The sequence below is a fragment of the Bufo gargarizans genome, chromosome 1 (assembly GCF_014858855.1).
Source record: "Bufo gargarizans isolate SCDJY-AF-19 chromosome 1, ASM1485885v1, whole genome shotgun sequence".
NCBI classification, from domain to species: domain Eukaryota; kingdom Metazoa; phylum Chordata; class Amphibia; order Anura; family Bufonidae; genus Bufo; species Bufo gargarizans.
The window spans coordinates 220,875,959-220,888,711 of record NC_058080.1 but is presented as its reverse complement, the minus strand read 5'-3'; the positions used below and the strand labels follow the sequence as shown (position 1 = coordinate 220,888,711).

The window sequence follows — 12,753 nt, the reverse complement described above, 5'->3', positions numbered from 1 at the left end:
GGTTCTAGGTGACAGTCTATTCACTGTATTATTTTCCCTTATAACATGGTTATAAGGGAAAATAATAGCATTCTGAATACAGAATGCTTTGTATAATAGTGCTGGAGGGGTTAAAAATAATAAAAAAGTTAACTCACCTTCTCCTCTTGTTAGCGCAGATGCCGGTCTGTTCTTTATCTGTGGGCTAAAGGACCTTTGATGACGTCAGATCACATGCTCCATCACCATGGTGATGGACCATGTGATTGGAGCATGTGATCTGACGTCACCTCAGGTCATTCAGTCCACAGCTAAAGAACAGAGTGGCATCTGCGCGAACAGGAGGAGAAGGTGAGTTAACTTTTTTATTATTTTTAACCCTTCCAGCACTATTATACAAAGCATTCTGTAGTCAGAATGCTATTATTTTCCCTTATAACCATGTTATAAGGGAAAATAATACAATCTTCAGAACATCAATCCCAAGCCCGAACTTCTGTGAAGAAGTTCGGGTCTGGGTACCAAACATGCGCGATTTTTCTCACGCGAGTGCAAAACGCATGACAATGTTTTGCACTCGCGCAGAAAAATCGCGCATTTTCCCGCAACGCACCCGCCTCTTATCCGGGCAAAAAACATGACGCCCGTGTGAAAGAGGCCTAAGTGCAGCGAGATCCCTAGGCGCCGCTCTATGTAGCCTGATAATTATCTTGCAATGTTTGGACCAATGAAAGTTCCTCTTTAAATGTGCCTGGAGTTGTGTGCCATTCATCATCCGGTTCCGCAGGGCATTGTGCACAATGAAGTGGTCATCAGTGTGGGATGTGACCAAAGGACGTCCACTTCTATGCCTTTCTGTGACTCTTCCAGTCTCTCTGGTGCAACCTGCTGATGACACTCTGTGACACTCCAAGCTAAGTGGCCACTTCCATCTGAGAACATCCTGCTTGAAGCTTCGCAATGGCGAGATACTGTTGATCAATTGTTAGGTGTCGTCTTGGTCTCGTGATGTCAAAATGGGAACAGCATGATGAGGAGGACTGTTTCAATACCAATTCTAATTGAACCAGGAAATGTACTGGGCGATTCATGGATCAAACACCTGTTGTGAATTTTGCCGTTAAGCTCCTTGTTAGGCTACTTTCACACTTGCGGTAGCCTTTTCCATGCTACTGCAAGTCCACCAGGCTGTTGGAAGTCCTGAGCGTGTACAGCATCATGACGTAGTGCGCGCACTATGACCTTGCACTGCACGCTGTCAGGTGACAGTGCAGCACCAGCCGGGAAGACAGGAGCGCGATTGCTGCCAGAGAGGAAGAGGACCGGCTGCTCAGAACAGGTAAGTATGTAGGCGGTCACTCTATGGGCTTCCGCTGATCTGAGGTCCGATGGGGGCTGAGTGGGGGTCTTTGGGCTGATCTGAGGTCTGATGGGGGCTGAGTGGGTGTCTGTGGGCTGATCTGTGGTCTGAGTGGGGGTATGTGGGCTGATCTGAGTTCTGATTGGGCTGAGTGGGGGTCTTTGGGCTGATCTAAGGTCTGATGGGGGCTGATTGCGGGTCTTTGGGCTGATCCGATGTCTGATGGGGGCTGAGTGGGGTCTTTGGGCTGATCTGAGGTCTGAGTGGGGGTATGTGGGCTGATCTGAGTTCTGATTGAGGCTTAGTGAGGGTCTTTGGGCTGATCTAAGGTCTGATGGGGGCTGAGTGGGGGTCTTTGGGCTAATCCGAGGTCTGATGGGGGCTGAGTGGGGGTCTTTGGGCTAATCCGAGGTCTGATGGGGGCTGAGTGGGGGTCTTTGGGCTGATCTGATGTCTGATAGGGGCTGAGTGGGGGTCTGTGGGCTGATCTGAGGTCTGATGGGGGTCTTTGGACTGATCTGAGGTCTGATGGGGGCTGAGTGGGGGTCTTTGGGCTGATCTGAGGTCTGATTGGGGCTGAGTGGGGGTCTTTGGGCTGATCTAAGGTCTGATGGGGGCTGAGTGGGGGTCTTTGGGCTGATCTGAGGTCTGATATGAGCTGAGTGCAGGTCTTTCGGCTGATCAGAGGTCTGATAGGGGCTGAGTGGGGGTCTGTGGGCTGATCTGAGGTCTGAGTGGGGGTCTTTGGGCTAATCTGAGGTCTGATGGGGGCTGAGTGGGGGTCTTTGGGCTGATCTGAGGTCTGATGGGGGCTTAGTGGGGGTCTGTAGACTGATCTGAGGTCTGATGGAGCTGTGGGCTGATTGGCGTTCTGTTGGGGGCTGATCTGAGGTCTGATGGGGGTCTGTGGGCTGATCTGAGGCATATATAATACATTCGGTTTTTCTGCCTTGTGTGTTGTGCAAAATGCCACAAGGGGGCCCACTGATGCTTTATCGCCCAACTGCCCACATGAACCTGGAGCCAGCCCTGTTACCCAGGTTATATCATCAGCGTGGTCCGCTATATCACTATATACAAGAAGATGTTATACCGTATATCATCCTCTTGTATATAGTGATATACATGATATAATATATATATATATATATATACACATACATACACACACACGCGCTGCTTTAGGGTGCACACCCTAATGCAATAGGCTGCGCACGCCTATGGGTCAAACATCTTAAAAGCACAAAAAGAAAGAAAAGTCCTTGCTTGCGAGCAGAGTCAGAGGCTCGTCAGCCAGGACAAACATATAGCCCTCTCCTATGCTCCATCACCAATCACAGCAATATCAGCATTTGAGGGGGCAGAACATAATGCCTCCATTCACTCCTAGAATATAGGAAAGGAGTGAGTAGGACAAGATCTGAGCCCTAATGTACAGTAAGGGGCACCTTTTAATTTTTGTTATATGGTTCCTACTGCCGGACACCTATTTGCGCACCATTTACAGGGCCTCCAAGTACCTGTACAATATCATGGAGAGGACCCCATACAGTGACAGACGGACCCTAGTAACCACCAAACCCCTCCAGCACCCCACACCCACTTTATATATGGACAGCCATAGCCTTCACAACCAGAAGAATTCACCACCAATGGTCCAGTCTCCTGTCACATATGTAAGATTATTGGAACCTTCTGAGTCCTGATGGGGTCAAATGGAAGGGACACCAAGGACAGTGCCCAAAATCTGCTCATTCCAGGACACTTGGGCGATTGGCTACACCCTAGGTCTATATTCTAAACAGTCTATTCAACTCCTACCAATTGTAAAATATCATAAAATTGGAGAACCCCTTTAAAGCCTAAAGTTGTAGCACCATCTGCTGGATTCTGAGTATTGGAACCGGTGCAGAAACCGATTGGTTGCCATTGACTTCCCATCCAGTGCACATTGGCACCGATGCCAGTGAGAGAAGCTGTGGAGCAGTGGGTGAGCTCATCCGCAGCCCAGCCTCCTGTATAATCCCAGCAGCAGCAGCAGCAGCAGCAGGAGCAGCACTCTCCCCCCGCGCCTCACTGCAGACTGCCGGACCCAGGCAGCCCGGGCACTGCCGCCACCCGCCCGCCACCCGCCTATGAAGAAGGGGTCTGACGAGGATTCTCACCCGAAACCTGCCACAGAAGGAGGGAGGGGACAGGAGCTGCAGGAACATGGCCTCTCCCACCTCTGCCGCCTCCACACCGGGGGGTGGTGTGTCTCCCCTCATGCCACCCAGGATGCGCCAGGTGGGTGAATGTAACATTGTATGCCATAGCTATGTCTGGGTGTAATGCTGTGCCCTGTGGCATCTGTACCGGAGGCACCCCTCTCCTCCTAGACTAGGGCAGTGACTTTCCTTATCATTGACAGGATGCAGTCACATGTAAGGTCCATGATCCATGTGTGAACTGGAGCCTACAGCCGATTATCAGTGGGAAGGTCACATGCCACTTATAGAACATGCCACTGGTTACATGGTGGGTAGTGTGCGCCAATTAAAATGACCTATCTCTTTGATAAATGGGTTGCCTTGCCACGCCTGTGTCTAAGTAACACAGAAATGTTGGCGCTATGGCTATGAATACCAGCAACTGACATTAATATGGGGGACAATTTTACCACTTACGCCATTTTCTAAAGTCCAGCTAATTTGGGCCATATGTTTGTATGGACTCAACAGGTTAATGGCTTTGTGAGGGTACTGCATTCGCCATGCTGGTTCTCCGGGTGCCCAAAGAAACTTTTCTCCTCCCATGAAATATATATATATAGAAAAAAGCACTGCAGTCTCCTCCATGTCTACACCACTGATTGAAAATCAATGCACCGCACCCGTCCACCCCTAGTAAGAGGTGGGAGAACAAGGATCCCGACCATCTGGATGTCCTACAGCCCCTCGATACGTTATTACCATGCCAGCCGATAGCAGATTACTAGGGAGTACTGTAAAAGGGTGACTTTTAGGCTTGGCTTTTATGTCACAGCCATTCTGAGAACCTGAAGGTGATGTCACCGGTCATGACGGTGCAGCTACGGTCTGTCTGATGTGTCAGCCCTGTTCTCCATTCTGCTGGGCATGTAGCTGCCAGGGGGCCCCTCTGGTCTTTTGTCCCCTAGAATAGCTACACCTCTCTTTAGAATGAATGTAATCCTGGGGTGGAAGCTCAACCCCTGAATGCTAATGATGTCACTGCCATATCTTCTGATGTCATGCTGTAGTAGGGAGTATGTGTAGGATACAATAGTGTGTGTATAGGTAGATGCTATGCATTGGCTGATCCCCCATTCTTACAGGGGCCGGGCTCCTGCAGTGTATCTGCAGCCCTGATGATGATGTCACTGCCATATCTTCTGATGTCATGCTGTAGTAGGGAGTATGTGTAGGATAAAATAGTGTGTGTATAGGTAGATGCTATGCATTGGCCGATCCCCCATTCTTACAGGGGCCGGGCTCCTGCAGTGTATCTGCAGCCCTGATGATGATGTCACTGCCATATCTTCTGATGTCATGCTGTAGTAGGGAGTATGTGTAGGATAAAATAGTGTGTGTATAGGTAGATGCTATGCATTGGCCGATCCCCCATTCTTACAGGGGCCGGGCTCCTGCAGTGTATCTGCAGCCCTGATGATGATGATGTCACTGCCATATCTTCTGATGTCATGCTGTAGTAGGGAGTATGTGTAGGATAAAATAGTGTGTGTATAGGTAGATGCTATGCATTGGCTGATCCCCCATTCTTACAGGGGCCGGGCTCCTGCAGTCTATCTGCAGCCCTGATGATGATGATGATACTAGGAGTAGTAGTGTTTAGATTGTCTAAAATGAATCATTTTGTCATGCCCAGGGATCATAAATACAAAAACAACCCTATACGTTCTGGTGACATAAGTACAGCGCATCATCCGCCACAAGACCCACCCTGCAATGGAGATCTCATTTTTATAAACTGGATCTGTATCTCAGTCATGGGTGCGAAGCATTATTATACCAAAATATATTTGAAAATTATAACTTCTGATTTCTTTTTTTTTTATGATTGAACATAGGAAAAATTTGAAATAGTCATTGGACTATTGAGGAATAGCCGTGGTATCATTACTATCAAAAGGGCGTGCAGAGGTTGTAGACATGCCTAGCAGGTAAGACAGCAGAAGCACTTAAGGGTTAGGCCTTATGCACACGACCGTGCAAAATACAGATCCGCAAAATACGTATGACATCCATTTGATGTCCGTATTGCATCCTTTTATTTTTGCTGACCCATTGACTTGGATCCGTGAATGCATTTGGCGGCCAAGAATAGGAAATACAGATGCGGAAAGCACGTGGAAGTCAGTGGGTCGCATAAAAACGGATGCAACACGGACATCACACAGACATCATCCATATTTTGCAGATCCGTGTTTTGCAGGCCACAATATACATACGGTTGTGTGCATGGGGGCTTATTTAGACTGGTGTCTCATACACTGGTGTCTAAGGGCTCATTCAAACGACCATATGAAGGGGTCCGCATCCGTTCCGCAATTTTATGGAATGGGTGCGGACTCATTCATTTCAATAGGGCTCCAAAAGATGCTGACAGCTCACCGCATCCCTAGCCCCGCAAGAAACATATCGCAAGATAGACAAGAATAGTCGTTTTTATCATAGTGCCAGCCATGTGCGGTCTGCAACATGCGGAACGCGCGTAGACAGTATCTGTGTTTTGTGGATCTGCAATTTGTGGAACGCAAAACACTACAGCTGTCTGAATGAGCCCTAAACCCGAATGGTGCTGGAGTGTAATGCGCCGAATATATAGGCCTCTTTCACATGCCAGTGAATCACGGCTGTGTGCTGTGCGTTGTCTCCACGGACCGCTCACATATCCATTGACTTTACGGTGTGTATTCACACATCAGTGGTTTTCCACAGACCATGGGTCTGTGCTGACACCACTGAAGCAGGCCCTGTTTTCGTCCACGATTATGGATCCTTCACACACACACACTATAGTCTATGGGTCTGTGAAAACCATGGATGCAACACGGATGGACTGTTGGTAGGAGATGCTCTGGAAACTAATTTTCAGCCTTGCGGTGTATGTGGAATATAGATGACACACGGAAACATGGACCAAACACGGATCCTTCACAGACATCTTCACGGATGAACAACAGACCATCTTGTCATGGATGTCATCATGGACACAGACGTGTGAAAGAGGCCTTATCCACAGGTGGCTCGTCTACTCTAAAAATTGCAAAAGTCAAAACTTTTTGAAGTTCTGAAAAAAAATCCAACTTTTGTGTCCCAGTATAGAGCCAGTGATAATTTTCCCCGGGGACCCATGTGGAGTCCTATAGGGGCACTGTTATGTTATATTTATTACATAGGTATTAACGGCTGCAACATTTCCAAGCAGTGCTGACCAGTGATGGCCTGTTCGCTGTGTTCGCCAGCTAACACATGCGGGCTGCCATCTTTTCTCACCAGTCCGGCGAGGCACAGGTAAGCCCTTACCTGTGCCTGTGCTGCGAGCCGGTCTGAAACAAATGTGGTCATCGGGAGCAGGCAGTTCCAAGAACAGCTGCCGGGGGCCTTCATCGGGCTGTTCTCGGAACTGCCTGCTCCCGGTGACCACATTTGTTTCAGCCCGGCTCCCAGCACAGGCACAGGTAAGGGCTTACCTGTGCCTCGCTGGACTTGTGAGTTAAGATGGCAGCCCGCATGTGTTCGTGGGCAAACACGCCGAACTGGCCATCACTGGTGCTGACGGCATTTCTCTTTAGATAAGTGGCAGGGCAATATACACACTACAGATACTGGATGTTATAAACCAATGCGAAAATAGGTTTTTGGGTTGGAAAACGTGAGCTCATGTAAGACACTGCAGAATGATAGTCTTCGTCATAAATGTAACATGTTTATCAAAATTTGCAGAATTGGCCACATAAAATTCCAAGTAAATAGTTTTTGAACAGGTCTAAAAACCGCAACCCTGTTAAAACCAGTGCCAGTGGCATAGTACAGTCAGTGGGCCAGTTGCCCCACTCCAGGATCAAACTGGGGGTATTAGCATCTCATTGATTAGCCCAATTGAACAAAAGCCACTTACCAATTTTATAAGGCCTCCTGCACACGACCGTGGGTGTCCCGTTGCCGTATTGCAGACCACATTTGCGGATCCGCAATACACGGGCACCGTTCCGCGTGAATTCCGCATCAGCATGCGAATCCATTCACTTCAATGGGTCCGCAAATCTGGAGATGCGGAACGGAAGCATGGAACGGAACCCTACGGAAGCACCACGGAGTGTTTCCGTGGGGTTTCATCCCGTACTTCCGTTCCGCAAAAAGATAGAACATGTCCTATCTTTTTGCGGAACGGCCGGATCGAGGACCCATTAAAGTGAATGGGTTCGCGATCCGCTACAGCTGCCCCACGGACTGTGCTCGTGCATTGCCACAGGGGTGCACACGTTCGTGTGCAGGAGGCCTAAGTGGATGTGCTTCCCATCTGTTATTTTCTTCCTTCTGGTACATCCCTGTATAATGCTTTTCGTAAAGGGATTCAGCTGCCTCAGCAATCTAGCAGCAGTTGTTGCGCTTGCACAGTGCAGGTGGCCAAGAATAAAGTGTAAACAACCATAGTTTACACAGTGATGTTACGCCCCCTCTCGCTGTGCAAGGAACTGCATCTGGCACTATTCACTTGAATAGACCCAACCTGCATTTTCATTCACAGCACGTGGCTACGGTGCGGCTGCGCAGGGGGTGAAAAGGGAAGGAGACCCAGAGCATTACCTAGTCTGGGTACAAGTTTATGCACTTCTCAGATGAGAGCCCGACTAGGTATGTGCAGGTTTGGAGCCCGTGAATGTAAGGGTACGACCACGCGGCGTGGTCGTGATGTGGTCATGATGTGCTTAGGGAATGAATGCGCATTCAGAATCATGCATTTAGGGTACGTTTTTTTGTCTGCGATCGTTTATGGATTGTTGTTTGAACTGTTGTGAATTTTTGTGGTTCTTTAGCATTCTGATTAACTTCAAATAGTGACACGTGGTAAAATTTTTGGAACATATACCGCAAGAGGCTGCTCAGTTGTATGCCCCATGCGGTCAGCAGCTGCAAGCAGGGGGACATGTTTTACGTGTGGCCAACCCTGTGGAAATCAGGTGCAGTGATCACAACTTTGAAAGTGCCAGGTCTATCTCAGAAACCTGTTATCTCATTGACTTCTATTGGGAAGTGAGATGCTGCGTTTTCTAATTGCATCATGACCGCATCACGACCGCGCCGCGTGTTCGTACCCTAAGTAAGAGTGTTCACGTGGAGATTTAGGATGGATTCACACACAGCTTGTTGGAAAAACTCTGAAGTTTTTGTCACAGTTTATCAAAACCAGGAGTGGATTGCAAAGGAATAGGAAATTTAAAGGAAGGACCTAGGGTACTTGCATGCTTTGCATATTGGGTGGGGATTTGCAGCGCCGATGTTTATGCGGCATATCCGAAGGATGGTACAGTACAAGCTAAGTAGATGAGATTTAGAAAATTTCATCTACCTGATGTGGAAATTTCTCACATGTAAATTGAACTGAAGTCTTTAAAATCTGCAGCGTGTGTGTGCGCAGTGTAAAGGGTTAAATCTGGGGCAAATCTACAACGAAATCTGTATGTGCCATCGGCTGTTTGTTCTTCTCCCTATTTCAATGTCCACCAATTTAACATCACTGGACGTACATCTGCAACCAGCCTGATCTACTGTGATCTACCCTTTTAAACTGATCCGTTTTTTCAGTAGTGTTTCCGTTCCATTTTGCCGTTCCGTTTTTCCGTTTGGTTTCCATTTGTGATCCATTTTTTGCGGATCGGAAACGGAAGCATACAATAATGTTTAAACAGTAAGTACATAAAAAAATTTGGGTTAGGCATAAAATTTTCAATAGATGGTTCAGCAAAAACGGAATAGATACGGAAGACATACGGATGCATTCCGTATGCATTCCGTTTTTTTTTGCAGACCCATTGACTTGAGTGGAGCCACGGAACGTGATTTGCGGGCAATAATAGGACATGTTCTATGTTTGAACGGAACGAAAATACGGAAACGGAAGGCATACGGAGTGCCTTCTGTTCTTTTTGCGGATCCATTGAAATTAATAGGAAACAGTTTTTTGTTTTTTTTGTGTGCAGGAGGCCTAAGGACCCTTTCACACGGGCGAGTTTTCCGTGCGGGTGCGATGCGTGCGGTGAACGTATTGCACCCGCACTGAATCCTGACCCATTCATTTCTATGGGGCTGTGCACATGAGCAGTGATTTTCACGCATCACTTGTGCGTTGAGTGAAAATCGCAGCATGCTCTATATCAGGGCTGGCCAACCTGCGGCTCTCCAGCTGTTGTAAAACTACAATTCCCACCATGCCCTGCTGTAGGCTGATAGCTGTAAGCAGTCTAGGCATGCTGGGAGTTGTAGTTTTGCAACAGCTGGAGAGCCGCAGGTTGGCCAGCCCTGCTCTATATTGTGCGATTTTCACGCGACGCAGGCCCCATAGAAGTGAATGGGGTGCGTTAAAATCGCATAGCATCCGCAAGCAAGTGGTGCGATTTTCACGCACGGTTGCTAGGAAACGATCGGGATGGAGACCCGATCCTTATTATTTTCCCTTATAACATGGTTATAAGGGAAAATAATAGCATTCTGAATACAGAATGCATAGTAAAACAGCGCTGGAGGTGTTAAAAAATAAATAAAAATAATTTAACTCACCTTAATCCACTTGATCGCGAAGCCCGGCATCTCCTTCTGTCTCCTTTGTTGAGCAGGACCTGTGGTGAGCATTAAATACAGGTAAAGGACCTTTGATGACATCAGATCACATGCTCCATCACCACGGTGATGGAGCATGTGATTGGAGCATGTGATCTGACATCAATCCCAAGCCCGAACTTCTGTGAAGAAGTTCGGGTTTGGGTACCAAACATGCGCTATTTTTCTCACGCGAGTGCAAAACGCATTACAATGTTTTGTACTCGCGCGGAAAAATCGTGCATTTTCCCGCAACGCACCCGCCTCTTATCCGGGCAAAAAAACTGACGCCCGTGTGAAAGAGGCCTAATGGGGAGATCTCTGGATCCATATGAGGTACAGGGCTGGTTCTAGCTTTGTTAGAAACAGATTGACATGTACTATGCGATTTTCGTTTTCTATATTAGTTATGGGATAACCCCTGTATAGTTAATTATTCCTTCTGGTGGATATGCCTAGGACCCACCAGTAAAAGTAATATTAGGTCCCAATGTAGAGCTACCTGCAAATCTCAAAAACTGCACCAACGCACATTTCTTTTCAGTAGTAGCCCACTACCTATCCTGTGTCTCAGACGTTCCGTCCTGGAGACCCTGCCTCATCTCAGCCACCCGATGCCACTGGTTATTACTTTGTTAAATAATCTAGCCAGTTTTATTGATCACTTAGGCTGGTTGAGATGCCTTACACTGAATATCTGTGTGTAGTGCAGTCAGTGGACTGTTCCATGTACCATTTCTGGAGGGGTTGGGGGGACTAGGGGCCCAACTGGTTCAGGGGCCCATGGGGGATTCACCTGCTCCCTTGTCCTAGCTCAGGCATGGCCAACCTGTGGCTCTCCAGCTGCTGTAAAACTATAGCTCCCACCATGCCCTGCTGTAGGCAGTCTGGGCATGCTGGGAGTTGTAGTTTTGCAACAGCTGGAGAGCCTCAGGTTGGTCATCCCTGTGACCTAGCTTACCATTAGTTAATCTAGATCACTCTGTGCAAAGAATGTCACAAAAACACCACAAAAAACAGCCAAAAAACACAAATACCAAACAAAACTGTTGGCGCTTATACAGGGTTTTTTTTATTTTTATTTTTTATTTTTTTTACAGCTTAGGCTACTTTCACACTGCCGTTTCAGGGTCCACCTGTTAGATCCATTTCAGGGCTCTCACAAGCGGCCCCAAACGGATCAGTTTTGCCCCAATGCATTCTGAATAGATAAGGATCCGTTCAGAATGCATCAGTTTGCCTCCGTTCCGCCTCCATTCCGCTCTTGAGGCGGACACCAAAACGCTGCTTGCAGCGTTTTGTTGTCCGCCTGGCGATGCAGAGCCAAACGGATCCGTGCTGACTTACAATGTAAGTCAATGGGGACGGATCCGTTTACATTGACACAATATTGGTGCAATTGTAAACGGATCCGTCCCCCATTGACTTTCAATATAAGTCAGGACGTATCCGTTTGACTTCCACTTAGACTTTTTTTTGACAGAGTTAATGCAGACGGATACCAACGTTTGCATTATAGGTGTGGATCCGTCTGTGCAGATACCAGACGGATCCGCACCTAAACACAGGTGTGAAAGTAGCCTTAGGGTCCATTCACACGTCCGTTTTGGTGTTCCGCATCCGTTCCGATTAAAAACGGAACGTTATGCGGATCCATTCATTTTCAATGGAATCAGCAAATAATCGGACAGCACTCATGGTGCTCTCCGATTCCGTGATTCCGTTCCGTTCTGTGGGTTCCGTTATTCGGATCCTGGAAAAAAAATATACCCTGTCCTACTATTTGTCCGATTTTGCGTTCCGTCATCCCATTCTAGTCAATGGATCCGTTGAAAATCTGGAAGACATGCTAAAAGCATCCTCATGTCATCCAGATTTTCGGATCCGCAAAAAACAGGAACGTTTATCTGGAAAGGTAAAAATACTGACGTGTGAATGGACCCTTAGCCAGATTTATGTGTGTAAGCACCATATGCTGGTGGCGTTTGGATGATGCTTTAGGGGATGCTATTAGGGATGAGCTTCTCTCACAACTTCGGAGATCCATCTCTGTACAGCATTAAAATGTATGGGCTCCGGTGAGGTGAAATGAGTTATCACCTCATAATAACTTCAGCATTTGATTATTTAACCGGGAAAACCATTTTAAAACAGGTATCGGAAGTCGGCTTTGGTACCGATTGGTACCTCGGTACTGAAGCCGACTTTGGGAAACAAGCTTTAAATGGTTGAAATATTAAATCCCAAAGTTTTTCACCGAATTTGCCTCGCTGGAGCCCATACATTTTAATGCTGGACGGAGACAGATCTCTAAGTTTTGGGTTAAGCGACTTCAGATCTAGTATCCGAAGCTCACTTCGCTCATCCCTAAAAGCTATCAAGAAGTGACCCATCAGATCAGACATTGTAAATTCTGGCCTCCTTTTATACATATACATATGTTGTTCGTACAGCAAAGTACCCAGTGAGGCAGAGTTACCGTATCTAGGATAAAGGAAAACTGGCCTAGCTGCCCATAGCAACCAATCAGATTCCACCTTTCATTTTTCAGCTCTCCTTGCGAAAATGAAAGCT

General features: G+C 47.4%; 1 protein-coding gene across 1 annotated transcript in view; it reads left to right on the top strand.

Moving 5' to 3' along the window:
• The first annotated feature begins 3,348 nt into the window (after nt 1-3,348).
• The window catches only part of ANK2 (ankyrin 2), a 524,175-nt gene continuing 514,770 nt past the window's right edge, over nt 3,349-12,753 (top strand). Inside the window, exon 1 of the mRNA XM_044301490.1 lies at nt 3,349-3,625. Within this exon, the coding sequence (XP_044157425.1) occupies nt 3,551-3,625 (75 nt within the window). The 5' untranslated portion in view covers nt 3,349-3,550. The remainder of the gene's footprint in view (nt 3,626-12,753) is intronic.